General features: G+C 41.7%; 1 protein-coding gene across 3 annotated transcripts in view; it reads left to right on the plus strand.

Moving 5' to 3' along the window:
• Positions 1-25,044, plus strand: part of FAM172A (family with sequence similarity 172 member A) — a 255,644-nt gene that overhangs the window by 193,306 nt on the left and 37,294 nt on the right. Inside the window, exon 11 of one of the 3 annotated variants that reach the window (XM_039387536.1) lies at positions 5,606-5,670. The exons of the other annotated variants lie outside the window; for them this stretch is intronic. Coding sequence (XP_039243470.1) covers positions 5,606-5,625 — 20 coding nt within the window. The 3' untranslated portion in view covers positions 5,626-5,670. Of the gene's footprint in view, positions 1-5,605; positions 5,671-25,044 lie in introns of those variants that run through there. 3 annotated transcript variants of the gene reach the window in all.

The following is a 25,044-nucleotide window of genomic DNA, read 5'->3' on the forward strand; positions in this document are numbered from 1 at the left end:
AACAGAGGTAATGTAAGTCCCATGTGGATTGATTTGTCATTATCCCAAACTTTTATCAAATATGTAAAAAGTATTCTTCATATAAATAAGGAAATAGAAATTGATTTTGAATAGTTATTCTTTCCATACACAAGCTCTTTCGTTACACATTTTGTTAATTCTGTTTATGATTTTTCTGCACTGCATCTCTTTTTCTAAACTTTTCCTCTGATTTCATGCCTGACTTTGTTTAATGCTAATAAATCATTTACTGAAGCTTTATAAATGATATTTCATTTGCCAGAGAGACTCTTTGAGCTGAGAGCTGTCCCCAAATTTGATACAATATTGTGTTAGAATTAATAGGGATATTGATGCAAAATTAATGCAAATAGACTCCATATCTAATCCCACACTTCCTCACTCAAGTTCACTAGCAGCAACAGCAAGTTACTTCTTTGATTTCTGTGTTAGATGGCAGTATTTATGAGAGGTTGCAGTTTACAGCTTCACTTTGGTTATCATTATTCCAGTGCACATTAAAACGATTTTCGGAACTGAATTTGTTTGTTTCAATATTGTTTTCAGACCTCTCTTAGGCAAACCTGACTTTGGGCTTTGGCATATTTAGCTTGTGGCTTACCCCAGTAACATCTACACCATCTTCTTGAAGATGCTGAACGTAATTGACATCTTGCGTTGTACGTGTACAGGATGATGCAAACACTGCTCGCAGTTGTGAGCACTCGCGATGTGCGGGGCAGTATTTGGCCATTTCACTTCTGCTCTGCATGTCTGCAAAGTCTGTCTTGGGTGCACTATTAGGCTGTAACTGGTGTAACTAACAACTAATATGAAAGAGCAGGATAGAAGTTATCACCAGACTTCAAAGGTCTTTACAGGCCTGTAGGGTAGACTACCTTGGAGGGTAGTCTATCCCCTCACTTAATCTGTTGCCATATCTTCTGAGATTTGCCGAAATCTTCAGTGACCCCTAACCTTGACATATTACTCTCCTGTAATTTACTGGTTGTGTAATTTTCTTTATTTCTGTCCATTTAGACAGGCATGAGTCTTTCTGATCATAAAATTATAAGCTCATGAAGTGGTTTGGGTTGGAAGGGACTACTCACCATGCGCAGGGATGGGTACCTCCCTTTTCCATTTAGGTATGTGTGCCCAGGTAAACAGGTTTTTGATGTGTAATAAAGACTGGTTTAAACCATTTTAGTCCTCTTGCCCTCCTTAGCTTAAGACGCATTGAAAATGATTGTTTTGATATGCTTCAGCATGTGGTTTGTAGATGACACTTGTAGATTAGGCTTAGGTTTCAAATCTAGCTATTAAAATAAATTGAGCATTGTACAACCATTTTCAAAAGATCAGGCTTTTATGAATTGCTTTCTTAAACCTAACTGTCAAAGGATAGTTTTGTTTATATTTTCACTAAACATGAAAGCTCATATTGGTTAAGTGCAGCTCAGTGACAATTTATATTGTGGGAAAAATCAGTTGATATTCTTCTGATATACTGTGTTTCAGTATGGGAGACAAGTACCTGTCAAGAAAACTTCCCTGTTCCTGTTGGATTTGGTCTTTTTTTCCTCTTGGACTCAGCATTGCATCTCTCCCATCAATCCCAATGTACATGGGAGAATTTCAATAGTGAAGCCTCTTTCCCAGTCATCAGGCGGTCACTTTTCCTTGATGATGTCCATCCCAAAGCAATGGGCAGAGCATAGGAGGGGAGTTTCCTCCTCCTCTCTTCATGGATGCTTTACCATAAGAGAACTGTGGCTGTTCCCATGAAGGGGAAGCAAGCAGACCCCTCTGGGTATACCAGCAGGTATGCTTCTCTGGCTTCCAGCCTCTGCCCTTTTCTGCTCCAGCACCTCACTCTGCAATGCCTCATGGTGATTGACTGATCACTGTTGACCTGGGGAGAAAAATGCTCGAAAGCATTTCAGTAAAGCAAAATAACATGCAACAAGCTACTTGCCTCCCTGAAACTGAGCATGGGTTTAATTATCCTTTTAACCAATTAAAACACTTTAAAAGAGACTAAGAGTGACTGAGAGGGAGTGAGAGAAGCCCAGTGGTAGATTTAAAGTTCAACAGGGGAAAAAAAGATTATACAAGGATTTCACAAGCAACAACATTTGGATAGTATTTGGGAAATGTTTTTCTTTCAAGACTATCTTGTGATTAACTATGGGAGTAGCACATCAAAGCTGGACTGACTTCAAAGCTTAGAACCACTTACGGCTTCCAGCTATTACTAAAACCTACCACTTCACCCTGCCAGCAACTCATCTCAGCTGACTCCTTAAGTTACACCCATCTACTTCCTGCCTTTTGATTTTGGGGAGGGAAGGAAGAAAAAAAAGGAAGACAGAAAAATTTGTAAATTAAATATAGCTGTTCACACTAAAGCAATGTCAAAGTCAGGGGAAAAAGGCAAATGAAGGCATTAAGACATTAAAGATTTAGTACAAACTCAAAAGTGATTTAGATGTGCACACTGCATTTGGCTGACTCTAGCGAAGCTGTCTGCTTTGGGGAAGTTCCTTGAGTAACAGCCCCTAAACAATGTGTGCAAGCTGTGTAGGCTGTTATTGAGGTCCAGATGTTACCAGTAGCTTGGCACAAGCAGCAGTGCCTTGGGACTCCAGGATATTTTCACATATACAATACATATAATGAAATTAGTTCCCATCCCTGTTCAACAGGGACAGTCCACACCCTCTGATCTAAAAAGATACCTGCTCATGCATCTCCAAACGGTGTACCAGTATGGGACAATGGTCATTGATTCTTTTGTATTAGTGATAGAGACCTTGGAGGCAAATTTTGTATATTTTATATTTTGAGTGTTCCTGAAACAACTCAATTTGTGGCAGCATAAGGCTGTGCTACATTCTCTAACCTAAGAAGGCTAAAATCTACTAAAGTGATAACTCATTGTGGACTTAATATTGTTCAACGCCTAAAATTTGTACATTATTATTTTCTGATTGGGAGTTTTATGCCTAGGGTTTTTAGAATGGTACACGAATCTCTGAATTAAATTTGTCTTGCAAAGGACAAATTAATAGAAAGTTAGGAAGAAGTGTGGTCTTTCAGTGTATTTTATATAAGAGTTTATATAATGACATGCTCTCTAGAGCTAAATGCCATTAATGCATTTACGATTGTTCATTGCAATGAAGAGAAATTACCATTGAATCATAGAATCATCAAATCAACCAGGTTGGAAAAGACCTCCAAGATCATCAAGTCCAACCCTTGATCCCACACCACCGTGGTTGCTAGACCATGGCACTAATTGCCACATCCAGACTCATCTTAAAAACCTCCAGAGACGGTGAATCCATCACATCCCTGGATAGTCCATTCCAATATCTGATTACTCTCTCTGTAAAAAATTTCTTCGTAATATTCAAGCTAAACCTCCCCTGACACAGCTTAAGATCATGCCCTCTTGTCTTACTGCTGGTTGCCTGGGAGAAGAGACCAACCCCCACCTGGCTACAACCTCCCTTCAGGGAGTTGTAGAGAGTGATGAGGTCTCCCCTGACCCTTCTCTTTTCCAGACTAAACAACCTCAGCTCCCTCAGCCTCTCCTACAGGACTTGTGCTCCAGTCCCTTCACCAACGTCATTGCTCTTCTCTGGACCCACTCCAGTACCTCAATATCCTTCCTGAACTGAGGGGCCCAGAACTGGACACAGGACTCCAGGTGTGTCCTCCCCAGGGCTGAGTACAGGGGAAGAATCACTTCCCTCATCCTGCTGGCCACACTGTTCCTGATCCAGGTCAGGATGCCATTGGCCTTCTTGGCCACCTGGGCACACTGCTGGTTCATGTTCAGCTTCCTGTCACTCCAGGCTCCCAGGTCCCATTGAAAGAGCTGATCATACATTAAGGAGAATTTGTCTGGTTCCTTGCATAGTCCTATATTTTGAAAATACCTCTGCAAGTGTTTGAAGTGGATTGTTTTTCCTTTATTTCTTCTCTTTACAAGGAGGGATTTTGGCAGCAGAGGGTGTACTGGTGTCTCCTCCCAGCTGAGCTGGGACAGCAGAAATGGCCCCACATGGTACTGACCTGCTGTTTGTGGCCACCCTGTCCTGTCAGGGGGTTGTCTTATTCTCACCGACACACACAAATTATGCTTCTGCATCACACATGTGATAGATCTCAATACAGAAATGGGAACACAACAAACTGTTTTGCCTGGATGGTGATTGCCACTGGGTGTAAATTATTGAATTACTGTGTAGCAGAGTCAGTTGACAAAAAGATTGTTACCTTCTATAGAGTTGACATATGAAAAAAAAGTGTACCAGGACTTACTGTTAAATTTATTATATGTATGGCTAGTGTATGTTCTCTCTGAAAAACATGCCTCTGCCTTAAACATTAAAGGGATAGAGGGAGCTTCTTGACTGGCTGATGATGCAATCAAAATGTCAGATTATTTGAAATAAATTGTTATTACAGACTAAGGTATGACTCCACCAATGCATTTATATGTGTGTGAGAGACTGGAATGTTAGTCGTTAATGACTCAAAACAGTCTGCCATTTGTGGAAGCAGCAGGGTGCTTTGCTGAGGCCAGGTTTGCACCCCCCAAGGGGTAGCAAGAGAGTTTATTGTGTGCTGGGTTTTGAGCCAGAAAAGGGAGAAGGCCAAGAAGCAGACCCTGTAGAGATGAGACAGTGTCCTCTCTTTCACAACTGGGTCAGTTATGAAACGCCTTCCACATTCCCCCCACCCCTGGAAGGTGTTGAGACATTTACATTCACACATGGGACATTCACACACGTAGGCCTGAAGGTATTCATCCTTTCTGATGGGGCACAACTGGCTCAACCACACTAATGTGAGAGGCAGCTGTCATGTCTTACAAGGTGTCATAAACCATGAAAGACCCTTAAATTGCCCCCAGACTCCTTTCTGGGACCTTCCACCCGAGGACTACCTGTGATCCACAGTATTACATCAGAGAGCATAAAACTTCCGACCCCCAGGGGAGGTACCTGGGCATTCCATCTAAACCTAAACGTATATGAACCCATTGAACTTTGTGTTTTGTGGGCTTTCCCCCACTCCTGATGGATCAAGACCGTGACCATCATTTTGACCAAGAGACATACAATCAAGTCTCACTGCTGGATCCATAGGCAGTGATATCTTTCTACTCATTCCTTTTTTCTTTCTTTCTTTTCCTTACACATTATTCTGAAGTATTATTTTTATGCTCTTATGTTGCTATATTACTATAGATAATAATAACCAAAACAGCTACATACTTGCTTTCCATTGCAACCAAATTATTCTAAAATAAACCCTACATATATATATTTATAAACACCTACCAGTCAATGTCATTTCACTCTAATCTACCCCAAGGGATTGTTAACAAGAACCTGGGTTACCCTTGCCTTCTGAGGCGGGTCATAACAGTGTGATAGTTTTTTTTCTCTTCTTAAAGAATGCATTTCTCTCAAATAAACTATGCAGACTAGTAACAGCACAGTCATTTGAAGTTCACTGAAAATATATGAGGACATCATGTTTCCTGCCCTTATGTTAAACTTGGTATATTGATTTTTTTGCACAGCTTGCAGCCTAGAAGTGTGATCTATGGCAAGGCAGGCTAACCACATACAAATTCTTGAAGTACTGCTGGATTAGCAGGAACCGACAAGAGTGCGCAAGTATTGTGACTTGATCTCTGTAACTTTTCATTTATGACTTAATCAATTAAAACAACAAGTTTTGATTTTATTGTCTGTAAATAAATACACACAAATCATCTGCAGAAGCTATTGTTTCCCATGTTTACTCATTTGCATGACATAAAGGCTGTATAAGTTAGGTACTGTACGTATGAAAACAGAGCTGAAGTTGAACTTAAAAATCAACTATATAAAGATTCAACAAATCTTTTTTAGATTACTGCAGAAAATTCTGGAAGGCATAGTGAGTTCCTTAGCTTGCAGGTTTTTGTCTAAATTTCCCATTCCTTTTCTTTATTTATTCTTTGCCTGTTTAATCTTTTGTTCCCTTTATGTTCAAAGATGACAAGATTATGGAAGCAACCAGTGCTGCAGCCTGCATTTAAATTTAGTTACAGTATGGTGGTATGGAAAGCGTTCTTCTGATGTCAGGCTGGCTTGCTCCTCTGTCTACATTATTAAAACCTCCTTAAACACTTCCATTATAGTGTTCACCTTGCTTGACTTCAAAGACCTGTGCAGCTGCATAGAGATAGTGAGCCACAACTCTGCCGAGTGGGTTACCCATGGTTTTTTAGAAATGCTAATGTGTTTTCTGCCATGTTTATGAAGTTATCTGTTTGCTGTTCTGCAACTCTGAAATCAAAATGATAAAATGAGTGAGACAAAGACAGAGGCTAATGATCTTCTGGCATTTGAAGTCATTGCCATTCACCTTTTGAAACCTTTTCCATCTCCCCCCCAAATAAAGAATAATTAATTCAAGAAGTTATTTGGGGTGAAAGCAAAGTTGACATTGTTCCTGTGGAACCTCTTGAGTGTGGTGTCACTGAATCACTCAAGAAACGGATGCGGATGAATGCCTGGCTTATCAACCAGTGTTTTTTGGTAACTAATCTGTTCAAAATGTTTGGAATAAGATAAAACCTGGATTGATCATCTAATGAAAAAGGTCAAAACAGAGAAGAAAGTGCCACGGTTTGTGTTAGGTGACACTGTGCCCTGCTTGTCTAATTTGATTTCACAGAGCCACTGAAGCCCCAGGCAATGCTGATTTTTAGCTATGATCAGCTTCTTAACCTTTTGAGAACTAACATAAACAGTACCTATCGATAATTATGTTGCTCTGCTATGTACAACAAAGTGCAAAGGTGAAAGAGTAGACTGCAGTAACACGTGTTGTGACAAGATCACTCCAGTGGATTACAGCCCTCCAAATTTCATCTGCAGTCATTGAACAGGGAGCATCAGTTTATCAGTTTCAGTCATCATTGCCCTCTTGTGCTGCTGCCTCATCTCAAATTCCTCTTATGTACAGAAGGGATAACCTGTGGTGGGTTGGACTGCTGTGGTGGTGCATCTGCTGTTTTTTAATTATTAGGATTAATTTCCAATTGCTTACCTGTAATAAAGGATGCATGCTCCCCTCCTCTGTGATGAGCATCTTCCAGAAAGTTTTGTAATCTCTATTGGCAGAAACATCATGTTCATCTGAGACACCTGTCTCTAGGTAGGATACATGGGATGAATTTTATTTTCAGATTTTGTGTATACATGTACAGGCAAGAAGCAAAAATCTGAGGCACAAAACCTGGGCCTTTGCAGAATCTGTGTATCCTAGCTTCCTGTATGTTTTGGTTCATACACATCCTATAGTTTGCCAGAAAATTTGAATTTCCATGAACTTCAAAACCTTTAGGAGATTTCTAAGCCAATGGCCTCTCAGTGCATTTTAACTTTTCCTGACCTGTGCTGATCCCTGGTGTTTATGTAAGGAAACTTTGATCTACTCATCTTATATACTTGCTGCTCTTATATACTTGCTGTTTAGAGGTAGCATGTTGGCTCTGGGTTTTCCACTCTGTAGAAAGTAACTCTATTCTACTTTCTGTCCCACTGTTGTCAGCAGTGTATCATTCTTCTCCGACAGTTTGCTCAGAGTCGTGCCTGTAATGGCTTATCATTATGAGCAGCATTAGCATGGGTGTTGCAGGGAAGCCTTGTGCTGCTTGTGTGCTCCACTTCATCTCAGGGAGCATTGTGGAGCTGAACAGCCAGGTTCAGGATCTTCAGTACCTTCAGCCCACCTGCTTCCATGGAAACTGTAGTGGTACACTGTGATAGCTGATAGATTAGCAGGAGTATAAGTATGCCAGGTAGATAGATGAGCCCTCACTTAATTCAGATACTTACTTTATTAACTAAGATTAATAAAGCCTTAATGACTAGAGTTAATAAAGCAATAATACTAAGAAAACCCCACTACTGACACAACAACTACAACAAATAATGACACAACATTTGCACATTTAAAAATCTTGCTGAATATATATATACACACGTATATGAGGACATATACAAGTCATATAAAAGGTCAGAGTCGGTTTCCTTTTCTTACAGGCAATAATTGTAAGGTTTACCATACACATATTCATTCATGGCAAAATTGCAGTGTGTTAAGGGGAAATTGAACAGACTGTTTGCTTTTGAGCATCAGAAAAATGGCAGATTGTCTTAACTGACTCTGAGCATGGATGTGAGCGGATCCTTGAGTTCTGGACAGAAATGAGAAATTGCTTGTGAGCTGCTGAACAAGTTAGTGATACAGTCTGCATGTATTTTCTCCATGGTTTTCTCCAGGAAATGGGTATATGTAAAGAAACTGAGGCTGTGACCCCTTCGGGTTTGTGGCCAATCCTTTGACATTTCAGGCTCTAGCTGTACAGGTCGTCTCATGTTCTGATGGCCCTTCACAACCTACCAGCTGCATTTCCTTCAGGAGACATGTAAAAGATGTTCTGCAAGCACAAAAGATTTGCAATTAGTGAAATTAGTGAAATAATTTGTGCTTATCAGTTTGTTCTTGATCTTACAGCTTGTAAATAATTCTTTGCTGAGAACACTACCTTTAGCGGGCATTGTATGGGCTGTGGCCTGCTTCATTTCCACCCTGTTCACAGGAAAGGAGAAGAGTGCTCTTGCATTTGCAACGTTTTCCAGGGAGTGGATTGGAATAATGATATCGCTAGGGGGAAAAAACTTATAAAACAAATCAAAACAGTACCTTGGGAACCTTTTAATTTTTTTTTTTTGTTCTGTGAGGTCAGATCCCCAAAATCCTGGGAATTTGGATAGTGGGGATGCTTTAGTAAATGTGCAGTGAGAAAACTGCCAGATTGGAGATTTCTTTACTGTTACTGTCCAAAATCACCAGCCATGCTTGAAAATAGGAATTCTTAACAGAACATGCACTCTCAGTATGTGACTTTTAGCTGCAGAACATATGCTTTAGTGCCAAAAAGTTGTTTTGGTTTGCGTTTCCTATTGTGTTTGTGTAAAACTTTTTTAAGTTATGTTTTTATGTTTTAAGCTCTTTACTACTTCAGTCTTTGAGGCTTGCCATGAAAGCCCAACATAAATAATCACCAAAAAGTCCTGAAAGCCAGAAGATCATTTAAGAATTTCTGAATCTATAATTGATTCTTTGTATTATATATAGACTAATGAGATACTCGGTACACACAGTGATGTTTTAACTCACTTGGAAAGGGGGTCCTTTTCTTCCTATTTTTTTAAGATTAGATAAGAGAAGGCATTTTAGCCCTACAGGGTTTGTGTGTGGTTGCTTTGTTAATTCAAAATACGCATCCTTCATTCAGCGATGTGTGGTTTAATGAATCAGTCCGGAAACTTCTGAGCACACAGAGTTTATATCACTGTTGGTATCAGTGAGACATGAGGATTCTGAGTGCTTTTTTAGGAGATGTCTAGCATCTTCCTGTGTTTCACAATTAGTTCTCTGACTGCAGTGAGAGACCCAGGCAGCCCTCTCTGCTCCTTTACTGAAGCTTCACCAAAATCACAGCCAAGTGGAAGAGTTGGCATTATACCATCTGGTGGGAAGAAGAATCAGTCCACCAAAGATGGCACGAATTTATTGGAAGTGGCCTTTGCCATGGCTTGGTAGAGCCTTTACTCAAATCCCTGCTTGCCAATTCCAGATACGTTGCTTTTTCTATTGTTATAACTCATTGCCTCTTGATCTACTTCAATTTCAGGATCATGGATGATACTATTAGGTATAGATACCAGTATCAGTTGTTGCATTTAAAGATGGATGGGACATCTAAGGTCATCAGCAAGTTGTCACACCAGTAGTGATAACTGCTTAGGTATAGTATTGTAAAGACCAGATGCTAACATGTATATCCTTCTTATTTATGGTTTTGTAGTGAGTTGGTGGTGGTGTGTATTTTATTTACTGATCAATTTCTGTCTTGCACTTTTTGAAATAAATTTTCTGCCCATCCAGAGGTGTGGAAAAGAAACTTGAAATTTTTTCAGCTGACATCAGCAAGAAACAAGAACTCCCAAATTATTTTTTAAATCTCACAATTTTTAATTCATCCTCATTGTTACCTTGTGAATTTTGGCAAAAATGCATTAGCCAAAGTTGGACATTAAGCTCAGAATCCTCATTCAGGGATCAATTTTCAGATCTCCTCACCCAGGTCTGCTGTGGCTGTCCTGAACTGGAATGGGCAAAAAGGAGAGACAGCATCATGGATGTCTACATAATGAAATGAGAACCATTTTCTTCACTCGGGAATACCAGATAATAGATTGTTTCACGCAAATAGTAGTTCGCTAGTAACTACACTAACAGCTACATGCTGAAGTCAAATCTTGTAGAAAATATTCTAAATTTGTCTCCTTGTTGTGATAGATAGGATTAATATGCAAATAAATGAATGGTGTGACCATTTTGTACTCTGTCCCAGGCAATACTTGGAATTAATAAATAGGGTCTTGGAGTGTGGCTTATGAGATGCAGAGCTTTTCACCTCTGTCTCCAGCACTCAGCCCACCGCAGAACCAGGACTGCTTCTGTCTGGTGTTGTCAAAATTATATATAAAATGTGAAATAATGTGTTTCATTCAGGCAAGGGCCTAACTTCAGAGCTCATAGTCTTGGCCGTGAATGTGTGTGGAGACAGACTGGTGGCTATTTAACTGCTTCAGCCTTTGCAGATCCCTTTGCTGACCACCTCCTCTCCACCAAACGCTACAGAGGAATATATACATTCCTGGCAACATTAAACTGCAAAAAAGATGCATTTGTGTTAATGTGCTATGGATATGTTAATTTGTGCAAATTCTACCTCAGGGGCTGTCTTTCAGCAGAGATGCAGGACAAGCATCAGAGAGCAGCATCACTTCAAACCCCTGCAGCTGAGTCTGCAGGAAGCTTGTGTGCTGGAGCCCTGAAATATGCTCCCCAGCCTGGAGCATTTTTCGGAGCATGTGTAGACATATTGTCAGAGTACATATAAAAGCTTGTTCTGAGATTGCCTGTTCTGCAGGCAGTTCTCTGTGTTTGGAGAACAAGGTATTTCAATTTCTAGGATTATAAACTGATGCTTAGTTGTTTACAGTGCAGACACAGTAGAATATCATTTGCTATGTTATCATTCCCTTTGAATTCCTTTTGTCATTAGGTTCACACTGTCCACTTATTTAATTTACTCAGGCGTCCGAGGGCTGCCCCCATCCGGGGACCTCGGAAGCCTGCTGGGCATCCGCGGCCAGCCCCCCAGACGCGTCCGTGGCCGGCCCCCCAGGGGCATCCGCAGCGGGAGAAAGGAGAGGGGGAGTCTCGGCAGCGGGTGCTGCACCCTCGTGGGAGAAGAGAAGGGACCTTCACAGAGTAGGGACCTACACAGAGGTTTGCTGTTCTGGTTTGGGGGAGGGGAGGGGTGTTCGGGGGGGCCATGGGGGTCCTCGGACTGGCGGGAGGGCAGGTGGGGCAACTGTATGAAATATCGCAGGTGAGCCATGCACCTGAAGATATATGGTAACAAAGTGGGGAGAGGATAAGGTCAGGGTGCATAGTGGATTCTTTTGGAGTGATGAGAGTCCCGGCCGGGCTGGGGCCTTGAAAGGTACCCAAGCCTTGGGTGGGTACAAGGGCCAGAACGGTTTATTTGTTTGGTTGGTTTTGGCTCACCTGTGGCTATTGCCTAGGTTCAGTATGTTCTGGATATATTTGTTCTGTTACATCCTGAAAGGGTGGTCAGGACAAGGGGTTGTTCCTGGGTATTTCCTTGGGATTATATATAAATAGGTGGCAGAAAAGTAGGAAGTTAAAGACTTGCCCTAATCGTTCTAATAGGAATGAAGCCTGTGCACCCCTATGTGGTTGTGAGCCATGCTGGCGAAGGTACATGCCTTCGGTAGGGTCACCCATGCCAGACAGGTCAAAACCATAGGGCCAGATACAATATATCCTTGGGCAGGATGAGCTGGTTACCCTTCTGGCAGTCATCCTAGGAGAAGGATAACTCTAATCTCAAACCCAGGCAGACGGAGCTCGCTTAGCCCTGTAAGGCCATCCATCTAAGAGAAGGTCACTCTAATTAAACCTACGTCCTGAGGACCTCGCTGCCACCGTCCAAGCTTGCTCGGCCCTGGCAGATGAACCTTAGGATTAAAGGGTGGGTCCAGTTCTGTGCATACTGCATCTCACCTAAAAAGATCCACTGCACAGGCTCAAAGGCCTTACCCACATTTGTAAAGCCCTGTAGCAACGGGCGAGGGTCAAAACAGCAGGTGAAAGGTGCACTGGAAGCTGCAGACCCAACCCTGCATGCAGGCGGTTCAGGATATTGGTTGTCAGAGACTGACCGGAGATGACAGTCTCTTTGGGCAGCATCCTGAATGTCCAAGCAGCCTTTACAAGGAGAGCACTGCTTGCTCCACTCGGAGAGGGGCCTAGAAAAGGTGGCCTAGACAAAGCTCATCTCCCCCTTCACCCGGTTGGTTAACCGCGGCCAACAGGCATCTTCTTCCAATGTGGTCACACAAAGATCAAAAGACAAAGGCATACACCTGCCTCCAAAGGTGTACCTAAATTAACTCTCGCATGCTGGAACATCAGAACCATGCTCGATTCTGTGGATACCGGACGTCCTGAGCATCGTTCTGCCCTAATTGCCCGCAAACTGTCACGTCTCAACATCGACATAGCTGCTCTCAGTGAAGTTCATCTCCACAAGGAAGGCAGCCTTAGAGAACACAGTGCCGGTTACACACTCTTTTGGTCAGGTAAACCCAGAACCGAAAGGCATCTCTCAGGACTTGGCTTCATGATCAAAAACTCCATTCTTCCTAAACTCGAAAATCTGCCGACAGGTCACTCTGACCGCATTATCTCCCTACGCCTTCCACTACACAACAACCAACACGTTGTCCTCTTTAGTATATGTGCCCCAACTCTCCAAGCTGACCCTGCTGAAGAAGATAAATTTTACACGATCCTGCGCTGCCTTACCCAAAAGGTGCCTGCAGAGGATAAGATCATTATCCTTGGTGATTTCAATACCAGAATAGGAAAGAACTCTGAAGCCTGGAAAGGAATATTAGGCAAGCATGGTGTTGGAAACGGCAACGATAATGGTCGCCTTCTGCTAGAATTCTGTGCGGAGCAACAGCTCACCATCACTAAGACTATCTTTCAGCAGAAAGATAGTCTGAAGACAACCTGGATGCATCCTAGATCTAAGCATTGGCACCTCATCGATTATGTCCTGGTGCAATGGAGAGATGTCCACAATGTTCATCATACCCACGTGATGCCCAGTGCAGAATGCCAAACAGACCATCGGCTTGTGCGCTGCAAACTCAACTTCAATCTTAAATTCAAATCTAAAAGGGGCAATATCCCAAGGAGGAGACTCCAAGTTAACAATCTCCAATCAGCCACACTGAGAGACAGCTTCCAGGCAAATCTTCAAACTAGGCTCAAAAACCATTCCATAGATTCTACAGATGCCTCTCCTGAAACACTTTGGCACCACATTAAAAACAGCATCCTGCAGTCCTCTGAAGAATCCTTAGGGTTCTCCTTCAAGAAGAACAAGGACTGGTTTGATGAAAACAGTCAAGACATCCAGGAATTGTTGAGGAAGAAGAGAATTACTCACCAAGCACACCTTGCACTGCCATCCTGTCACACAAGAAAAACAGCCTTTCATCTTGCATGCAGCAAGCTCCAGCAGAAACTCTGTGACATCCAGAACAAGTGGTGGATCAATCTAGCTGAAAAAACTCAATTATGTGCAGATACAGGTGATCACAGAGGATTCTATGTGGCCCTGAAAACAGCATATGGGCCTACATACCAGGTCCAAAGCCCTCTACTCAGTACAGATGGTCAAATGCTTCTGACAGATAAAATCTACATTCTGAATCAATGGTCTGAACACATTCAGACCCTTTTCAGTACTAGCCGTGTAGTTCAAGACCCAGCTATTCAGTCCATCACACAACAACCAGTAAAGTATGAATTGGATACTGCCCCCACTTTAGGAGAAACCCTCAAGGCCATACAGCAGGTGAAAACTGGCAAGGCAGCTGGGGTTGATGAAATTCCACCTGAAGTCTGAAAACATGGGGGTCATGCACTCCATGCTAAATTTCATGAGTTTGTGGTGCGCTGTTGGGAACTAGGCCAACTACCATCAGACCTTCGTGATGCAGTCATCATCACTTTGTGTAAGAAGAAAGGAGTTAAAGCATACTGCTCAAATTACCGTGGTATTACTCTACTCTCCATTGCTGGCAAAATCCTGGCAAGAATACTCTTGAACAGACTAATACCCGCTATAGCAGAAGGAATTCTACCTGAAAGCCAATGTGGTTTCAGAGCCAACAGGAGTACCACAGACATGGTATTTGTTCTCAGACAACTGCAAGAGAAGTGTAGGGAACAGAACAAAGGTCTCTATGTAACCTTTGCTGACCTCACCAAGGCTTTTGATACTGTGAGCAGAAAAGGTCTGTGGCAGATTTTGGAACATTTAGGTTGTCCCCCTAAGTTCCTTAAAATGATCATCTCACTCCATGAGGATCAGCACGGCCAAGTCAGATATGGCAATGCACTTTCTGAGCCCTTTCTAATAACTAATGGTGTGAAACAAGGCTTTGTTCTCTCACCAACCCTATTCACAGTCTTTTTCAGCATGATGCTCCAAAGGGCCACGGCAGACCTTGAGGGTCAGGTATCTACATTCGATACCGTACTGATGGAAGCCTTTTCAACCTAAGGCGACTGAAGGCCCACACCAAGACCTTAAACCATCTTGTCCGGGAGCTGCTTTATGCTGATGATGCTGCTCTTGTCACCCACACAGAAGCAGCTCTGCAGAGTTTAACATCCTGCTTTGCTGAGGCTGCTGAGCTCTTTGGGTTGGAAGTCAGCTTGAAGAAGACAGAAGTTCTTCATCAACTGGCACCTCAGGAAGTCTTCCATCATCCCCATATCACCATTGGCCAATCAGAGCTCAAATCAGTCCAGCAGTTTAATTACCTAGGTAGCCTCATCTCCTTGGATGGTAAGATTGATGGAGAGATAGACAACAGGTTAGCAAGGGCATATAGAGCTTTTGGAAAGCTTCATAAAAGAGTTTGGCGAAATAAACACCTGAAGAACAGTACCAAGATCAGTGTTTACAGAGCCGTTGTGCTGTCTTCTCTCTTATACGGATCTGAATCATGGGTCATCTACCGCCACCACCTGCGACTCCTAGAACACTTCCATCAACGCTACCTCCGTACAATCCTAAACATCCACTGGTCAGATTACATGACCAATACATCTGTTCTAGAATGAGCAGCAGTCACAAGTATTGAGGCCATGTTGCTGAGAACACAGCTGTGTTGGGCAGGGCACGTCTCCAGGATGAAGGACCACCGCCTCCCTAAGATCTTGCTTTATGGTGAACTTGCCACCGGCTGCTGCATAAGAGGAGCCCCAAAGAGAAGATACAAGGACTCCCTGAAACAACATCTCAGGCTTGGCCATATTGATCACCATAACTGGTCTACTCTGGCCTCCAATTGGGAGGCCTGGAGACACGCCATCTATAACGCTGCTGATGCTTTTGAGAACGCACGCAGGATCACTCTTGAGGACAAAAGACAATGCAGAAAGAATTGTGTCTTGCTGAATATACCACCTAAGGAGTCTTTCTGCTGTGCCTTTTGCAACTGGACATGCCTATCTTGTATTGGCCTTTTTAGCCACCAACGCACTTGTAACAAAGGTGGGTAGAGCCCTTCCCAAATCTTCGTTCGCGAAGCCTAGCCATGGTTTAATTTACTGGTCTTTGGGCCTTGGGAGTGTTTTTGATTTAAAGGTGGTTTGAAGACTCAAAGTTGGATAGTCTCTAGACTAGGTTGTGTCAGTGCAGAACTTCTGTGTCATCCAGCTCCCTGTCCACAAAAGGGGTCTATATCTGGTTTGGGAAATTTTTTGCCCTTTGCCCAAAACAATCCCTATTTAGGGGCAGTTTTCTTTCTTGGTCCTTCCCAAGATCTCATGGTGCAGACAAAAACACTGCCTGACATAGGCATTTGACAACAAACACTTAATGTCCTGCAGTGGGAGAACAGGTTCTTTGGTTGGATCAGGTCGTTCAGAGGCACAGCAGAGCTGAGGTTGTCTCTCCTCTTCCCACATGCACTTCTTGGTAGCGCTAGTTTTCTTACCCTGTTTAAATATCTCAAAGTGGGCAATCAGTTGTAACAAACATCAAAGCTTAATGGGACTGCAGAACCCCACCTGGATAGCAGAAGCAAAGACATGGGGTTAGTGCTCACAGGCTTTTCCAGAGGGTTGTAAAGTGATTGGTGGCACAGGGCTTTTCGTCATTGCACGCTACTGGGAAAGCTTCAGCCTGTGGGATCCATGGAGTATTAACTCAGCTCCATTCATGCAGTGACTTCTTAAGAGGATTTAGATCCTGGATTTAGATCCACCACCTTGGTGGTGGATGCTTGTCTTAAATGCTGCACAGGTACCACATCTTGTTTGCTTAATTGTGTGGTCCAGGCAACTCAGCATGCCTCATCCCTTGGTTATTCCACCTTCACATAATTTTTCCCCCTTGGCCACATGAGCCAGATTGGGCTATGGAGTTGGTGAGTTCGATGTCAGCAGGAAGAGGGTTGTGATTTAAATACAAAAAAAATTGCATGATCTATTAGTATAAAAATTTATTTCTTTCCCTAAAGCTGTCTGCCCACTGTTATCATCTCAGGTCGATCCCAGCTGTAATATAAAAAACACAAAGAAAACAAACCTTCTCGAATGAGAAAGGTCAGGAGGAAATCCAGTCTGACCAAGGGAATGTATCTTAAGCTGTTATAATATTGAATCATGGAAATGCAAGCCTGGAAGGGGCCTCAGGTGGCATATCCCTCTACCAGGCACCAGAATGATAAAGCTGTAGCTCCACTGTTGGGTGCTTGTTTATACACAGGCATGTATATAGGGTCTATCTGTATGAGTGTGGAGTGATGGAGATGTCTGAGTGGTACAGCAGGTTCCATATGCTGGTACAGTGTTCTCGGGACAGAGGCCTTAAGAACCCATCTGTGATGTCTCCTTGTAGTCCATTTCATTTCTGTTTTCCAAATATTCCTATGTAGTTTACCCTGCCTTTCTGCACACCAGGGCAAAAGGAGGTCTTCCACTGGCTCAAAGGTCACAAGAGCCAACAACAACCACATGTGCCACACACAGCAAACAGCTATTTGGACAGCCTAACTGAGTCACCAGTATTGGTGCCTTCTGGAAACAAACCTTCTCATCCTTTGGAGGTACTGCATCATAGCCTTTGGGACCTGTGTGGGAGCGAGGTTATCTGAAAGTATCCCCTAATTTCTCTGCGCTTTGCTTCCCCATCCCTAAAGCAGGGGTGCCACTTCTCTCCTGGGGTAGTAGATGTGATCCAGGTGATGAAACATTCAGACTGTATGGCATTGAAGGAATATACATACCCAAGGTAGAAATATTCAGAGTGTAGAAAATGTATTTTCTGTGAGATGTTTATTTTGGAAGGAGAAACCACATTAAGAAGATGGCTCTAGCAAAATCATGGCCAGCTACTGTGGAAACATCAGCTGAAGTTTAATGCATAGTGATAAAAAAGAGTGATATCAAATTCCTGTCACTGCTGGTGGCAGGAACCCACGAGACATGAGGATTCAGAAGGGAAAATGCTTCAAAAATATATCTGACTCTGCCTATGGTGGTGTTATACGTATGATATAGTGGAACCAAAACATCAAAAGTGATTGAAAGTATATTTGAAGATGTGTTATTTGTGACAAACTTTAATATTTACAAATGAGAAACTGAATAAGTATTTACTGCTATGATCATTTATGGCAAACAAGTAAACCGTGCGATACCCTTTGAAACAGTAAAATAGAAAAAAATTTAAAATCTATAATTTTAATCAAAAGTTTGTTTCAGTCATTGAAATTCTGTTATTGCTGCTTACAAACATTAAAGTCAATCAAAACATCAGTAGCCTGCAAGATCGATATTTTTAATATGTTTACATCATTGCAGTGCTGCAGATTTTTGGCTAATGGATCTCACACATATTGATTTCCATGGGAAGTGTTAGCCTGATACTGAAATAATTAAAAAAAAAAAAGTCAGGGATTATTGGTTTGGAATTTTGAAGGAGATAGAAGTATAAAAATTGGTTATTGACTGAATTGCTTGGGGTGAACGAACCTTTGGCACTTGCAATAAACTTGTAGCACAGAGTCATTACTGAATACTACCTTAGTCCCTTAAACCTAAAATCAGTCAATATCCTATTATAACAATGCAAATTGTGGTGAAATAGCACAGCTGGTCATTTTCAAAGTAGAAGGATATTCATAAGCATCTACATACATATATGGATGGCTGTATTAAGCCAGCTCCGGGATATGCACAACAGCTGATTTTGAAGTTAATTTTAATATATTGAGTTTATCTTGATATTAATGCCAAAGAGTTGATTTGAACTAATTGTTCAAAATAAGCTTATTGACTTTATGGATACTAAAATGATTAAAAATCCAGTAAAATATCATATACAAATGTATAAACAAGTATAAACAATTCAAATGTATAAATAATTCAGTGTTGCCTGTATATTGTATAAATGTATAAACAAGTATATTCAATATTCTGTGTTCTGTGAAAATTCAGGTGATTTTTTTCTATTTATTCTGTGTTTTGGGAGAGAGATCTAGAAACTGCAAGCAGTGATTACCCTGAACTTGTTCAGGTGTCCTGAAACAAGACCATCCTCACCCATGCCCCACCACTGTTCTGTCTGGCTTCTGCCCTCCTTATTCATTCCTGTATTCCATAAGTATTATGATTTTACTTACCTAGCATAATTCTTCTCTTTTTAAGCAAGAATTCCGCATGCACAGTATGGTAATTCAGTGCCTGTGATAGTATGGGAAAGAGAAATTGTGTTCATGTTTTATTATTACAAAGTTATCTTTAAACTTTCGCTGATTTATTTTTTTTTCTAATTTGTTGCTTTGCCCATACTGACCAAAACCAGAGTGGACTAAGTTTCAGTGGAGCTCAGCAGAAACCTGGTAGTGGCAGGATTAGTAATTGGTGCCTCACTTTAACTACAGATGTCTGACAACAGGCAGGTTACTGTATCCCGCTGGAGTCTCGATGGACTGACACCATTTGGGAATAACTACTAATGAAGTCTAAAATTTCTCGGTAAACTTGTTAATGGAGTCCTGTCACTGGCAAGGTAGCTCTGTAGTTACTCTTCAAGTCATGTGGTTTCTCAGTGATTAACATCCTCCAAATTGCTCAAACCACTCACTGAGGACAGAGAGGTGCATCCTATGTTGGTGGCAGCCCAGCCACAGGCAGACGTGATGGGCAACCTGCCTGTCCCTGCATTGCGTGTGACCCTGCACTACTGTGTAGGTTCAGGCTTGGGTTGATTTTGGAGCAACCTCCTTCTTATTTTACCTTGACTGGAATGGATTTACACTTTCTGGTCTTTTTCAAAGTTTTTGGGTTTTATTTAAGTAAATACCAAAACAATATTTCAGAATAAAGCTTTCCATGTTTACCTGTTCTGCACCCCAGAAGATCTGGTGTGTATCTCTGTTCTGTAATTATTAAAAGATAAAGTGGAAAGATGAAGAATGTTTCCTAAGAACAAAGAACTAAGGGAAGATAAAATCCTCATTTGTAAAAATCACTCTTCTCTTAGATTGAAACTTGCCACGGTCCGAGGGGGGATGGGGCCGTGACACAGCACAGATGGGTCCTGAGTCAAGGTAGAGGTGCAAATGGAATATTTTATTGAGGTGTGTTGAGGTTTTATGGGTTCAGGCAGGGAAAGGGCTAGAACACAGGGTGGAGCATGAGACAGACAAAAGGGGGAACAAATCGGAGTAGGGACACAGGCAAAGGGGGAGGAACATGGGAGGAACCGGGGAAGGAGAGGGCGAATGGTAACTGTCTCCTCTCTGCAGCTTCTGCAGCCCGTCAGAGAGGGGAGCGGGGAAGCAGGGAGCAGGCAAACTCGTGGCAAGCCCGGGCGTGCCCAGGCTGTGCACTGTGTAGTGTGGGTACAATGCAATGCACATGTCTGAAACCACATAATAACGGTAAAGTCCATATAATAAAGCCCTGTCAATTGCTGTATGTCTTTCTCCACGCCTGGAACCGCTCCCATCCTGACTCTTGCTCCTTCACAGAAAGTTGCTGAATTAATTAATAAAAAATAATATTTTACCTTTCTTATCAGAAGCAGAGACTGAATATATGCAGGAATGGGGAGTGAAAAACGTATGCACAACTTCTGGTATTAAAATGTCATGTTTTCTTAATGAGGAAAATAAAAATATTTTAAAAGGATATAAAAATAGTAGTGTGTTCCCCCCACTTGTTTTTGTAGATTTTCTAATCCTTTTCAATTCAAAGCATAGAAAAATATAAAAGTTTGAGCTTTAGAACTTTTTCTGAAGAGAACAAACTAACCCAAGAAATACAACAGTGCTGCAAATTTTTTTCCAAAGCCTGTTTAAAAAAGTGTAGCTTTTATAAACTGTAGGAGTTGTATTTTTAAAAAAGAAAAAAATAAATAACTTTATGTGGTACCATAGCAAAAGTTTGAAAGAGCCAGAAAAAAAGAGAATGAAATATGTTTGATAGTTAAAGTCACCTTCATGAATGAAGTAGGACAGAAAATCAGTAAGGTGCAGCAAAGGTCTTGTGGCAGGATCACGAGGGAGTATGGAAACCAGTAGTGACTTGAAGCGACTTGTAGCAGGACCCTAAAAACACAAAGATGAAGAACGTTTTCCTGTAAGCGGTGGCTTTTCCCATGCATGCACTCTTTTGCTGTCCATTCCCCTGGTCCCCTTGGGGTAGTAATGCCAGCAGGACAGAGGTGACCTTGCAATGTTATAGAGATGTTTGCCATAGAAAACAGTGCTGTGTGCTGACTCTGGCAGTCCATGCAAGTTCATTGTCCCTATGGTAGTGAAACACCTACAATTATTTTCATAATCTCCCTCTGTGAAATGAAAGTAATGTGTTTTTTGTCATAGTTGTTGGGTATTTTTAATGCTATGGTTCCAAAATGTAAATATTTTTTAAGATGATCATGCTGTTTTCCAGAGCACGCAACCCAAATAGCTACACTGGGAGAGTCATCTGTTTGCCTGGGAAATGTTCATAAGAAAAGGAGAGGCTGAGCATGAGAGCTGAGGGTCTTCAAGTTGGTGTTTCACACCCCAGCAAAGCTTCCTGGGATTGGCTGTAATTCAGACAGTCCCTGGGGACGTGATTTATGGCCATGTCCCTTAGTTTCTCCAGACACCAGTATTTTACACTCTGCTCAATCTCCACACAAGATGGTCCAGGAGATCACGTTGCTCAAGTTTCTGTGCCTGGCAATTTTTCTGCGTCTAAGTTGGAGGTATTAAACACCTAAACATCACTTTGCCTTCTTCTGAATCAGAATAAAGCCAGTGGGAAATCAGCTCTTATGGGTTTCCCTTTCCCCATCCTCGACGTGGGGGAGCCCAGCTCTAGTTCCTTCTCCGTCTGAAGAACCATTTCCGACGTCTTGTGGGACGGGGAAGGGGAACTCCAGAAACAGGGTTTTTCAGGCCCCGAGCCTGGAGGGGAGAGGTGCCCTCCCCTCCCCCCAGCACCCACGTGGCTCCATGGCAGGCACAGAGACAGCACACCGGGCGTGGAGAGGAGGCAAGAGAGAGTTTATTGTTGGGAAGGGGTTTATAAGGCTTTTAGGAGGGTCAAAGGGGAACCAATCACAAGTTCAGGGTCACACAGAAAAAACCATCAGGTAAAGGGTCAACAGCCAATAGGAAGGGGTTAAACAAAGGACCAATGGGACACCTCGGGACACCTTTCCCAGGACATTCCTGCATGGGAGATAACAGTTGCTGTGGGGGGTGTTGGGAAGAAGAAACACGTGTTTGCAAAGGGACCACAAAGAGCCATTTTAAAACATGTTTAAACAAGTTTCTCATCAGATTCACTGCCACAAGCTCTCTTTATGAACTGGGCTTAAACACAAGTAAGCAGTCAGGAAGGTGATGGGAACACAGCTCTGCATCCTGGACTGTTGGGGTAGCCTGGCCATGGAGCCCTAAGCACAGGTTCCCACTCACTGAGCTGAGTATATAACCCCTAAATTATCAGAGCTACAGCGGCATAACTTGCCTTGACTTCAGTGGGCATTGTGGGGCTAAAATTTTCAGCAATGCTGTGCAGATTTAGGAGATATTCTCTTGGAAAAGTTAAAAACATCACTTTTTTTTCCTTTGTTTTCTGAGTTCTGTAATTGTATGCAGAACTGATCATAATAGAGGAGGACATTTTGATGACCTCGTGGTTCAGTTATAATGATAATAGAGGCTGCAGTGACTTCAGAAACACAAAATAAATTAAATAAACCCTGTAGAACTCCTAAAACTTTTTTTTTTTCACAGACAAGCAGAGCTCAATTCCTTTTTCTTAGAGCAGAAGTAAGTTCCTCAGCATGGTTTTCAATAAGTATCTTAAATTTGTAATCTTCTTGTATATACTACATAAAAAATCCCTGTACTGAAGTATGCGGTGTGTATGCCTACATGCACACAAATACTGAACTGGAATGTCACAGTATGAAAGATTTTATGCCTTGTGTTTGCCGTGTTTATATTGTTCATCATGTTATACATAGGTTCATCCAGATACATAGGTTATTCTTGGAAGGTGAAATATGTACCTCACCTGGTATAGAAAAATGTTGGGAAAATTATAAAAGCATTTATGTCTCCAGCATTCAGTATGTTTGCAAACACACTTTTTTTGGTGGCAATGTTTACCTCGGGAATTTCTGACCACCTTTTGTAAGGATTTGCATTTGGCTGGATGGGGGGCCAGGCAGCGATTTAATGTTTTTAAACATATTTTAATTGGAACTCTTACTAGGATCTAAGGAACTTGAAGAAGTACAAATTCCAGCTTTGACATGGTAGCATTATCTGGATGAGCAATAATATAACTTTAGATAATTATTCTTTCTTGTGTCAATAGTACAGTTTTGTTTCTGTTAGGATGCAGGAGATAATTCTTTCTAGTGATGTCACTAGGTATCATCCAAACATTAGGATTTATTAGGATTTCTCTTATTAACTTGCAATTATTAAAATTATGATGGAGGTTAGCATATTCTTAAGCAATGGGGTTTTGAAAGAAAATGTTCACAGTGGGCTAAGTTCAGGAGAGTACTTGAAACATGATGCCACAGGACACTGGGAACTGTTGCATCTTACTGAATTTGACACAAATCAGGGATGTATAGCATCCTTCAGGACTGATGCTTCAGTCATATATGCTGAATTTAATGCAGTAAGAAATCTTGCATGGAATTTAAGCAAAATCTTTATGTTCATAAGCTTTGGTTGTGTTTGTGCAAAATACTTTTTTTTGAATATAATTGCTAGTTTCCTGCTGTGTGCTGTGATGTTACATTTGCAATCAAGTCTTGTGGACAGGAAGTTTATGTGCACCTGAATAAGATAGTTCTAAAATAGGTAAGCTGTGTCAGTTCAGTGGATATTACTATTGCTAGTGTGGTAAAAAAAAGTAGCAGCTCCACGACCACTGGGCTGTCTTATGGTCCTACACAACAGTCAGTGTTCTGCTTTAAGCTGAAAGTATAGGTATTTAATCAAAGGAGTACAAATTTTTGAACTTTTTAAGTTTTGGGAAGTTAACAGCTTCCTTGGAAAAGGAAATCAGAAATAGCATGTGGTGATTGTACAGCTGTGTAGTGTTGCAGAACTACCTCCAGATTCATGCATGGGACTGCATCACCATCTCATACCTCTCTTTCCCCCTCCTCTGCCAATTTCTCCTTTCTGTTATAATAGGGGAGAAATTGGTTCCAAGTGTGTTTTCTTGACCCCCTACTCCATACATGTTAGCACCTAACCTTCTACAGTCGTGTCTGTATTTACAGTAATTATATGCATAATGTAGCATATTATTGTCTGGACTTCCTGTTTAATCAGTTCAGAGCTTCTTACAAGTGCAGCTGAAAAGGGCAAACAAAATTAAAGCTTTATATACCAAAACAAGTTTGATTTCCTAAGCTCCCAGCATTCCAAAGGACACAGATTTGTTCCACCAAGTTTTGTGATGGCTTGCAGATGGGCAATGATTAATCGGAGAGCTAACTGTGAAGTAGTTTGCAATTAAACTGGAAAGCTCTGAAGCATGCTAATTGAATCAGAAAATTAGAGACACTGAACAGTAATTGGCTATTTCTCATGCAGCAGGTGCTTGGCCACTCATCTGTGGAACAAGGTATTTAAGGCACATTAGCACTAGGAAAAATACTTCTTGATATGGAACAGTCAGATTTTCTGCTCATTTTCACCATGGATGTCAAAACACGCAGCTGTGATAATTAGTGCCCACAGCTCATGTTGCAAGAGTTTGAGTGGGGTTGTCATGAACCTACATGTTTGCACTGTCTTGGATCAGGTTGAAGTTGGGGTACCTGAGTAACTTCCTAGCCCTTGTGGACTAGCAAATTCCTACTTTTTCTTTTTTCTTTTTTTTCCTAAAGTAAACACAGCGCAATGTTTTAATGGTAGCAATCCGGGTTGTATGGTTGATCATCATGCGCTAATAACCACTTCCAGGCTTCCAGGAGATCAGCTCTGTACCTTGGAATCCTCCTTCATAAACCAGGATAGTGCTTGCTTGCCTGCTGTCATGTATTTTGAAGTCTGCCCATGGAAAAATGAGGTATGGGCACTAGGTAACATTGCCGTGTGTTTTCATTACACCATTTAGCTCCTTGGACTTTACAGGGGAAAAAAAGACTTTTTTCTGTGTTCTCCTTATGAATGTCAAAATTAGTGGAGTGTGGATTACTGAGGATCTGTGAATTGCTTTAGT

Source organism: Pipra filicauda, unplaced genomic scaffold (assembly GCF_003945595.2).
Source record: "Pipra filicauda isolate LSUMZ 115617 unplaced genomic scaffold, ASM394559v2 scaffold573_size283568_pilon, whole genome shotgun sequence".
NCBI lineage: Eukaryota > Metazoa > Chordata > Aves > Passeriformes > Pipridae > Pipra > Pipra filicauda.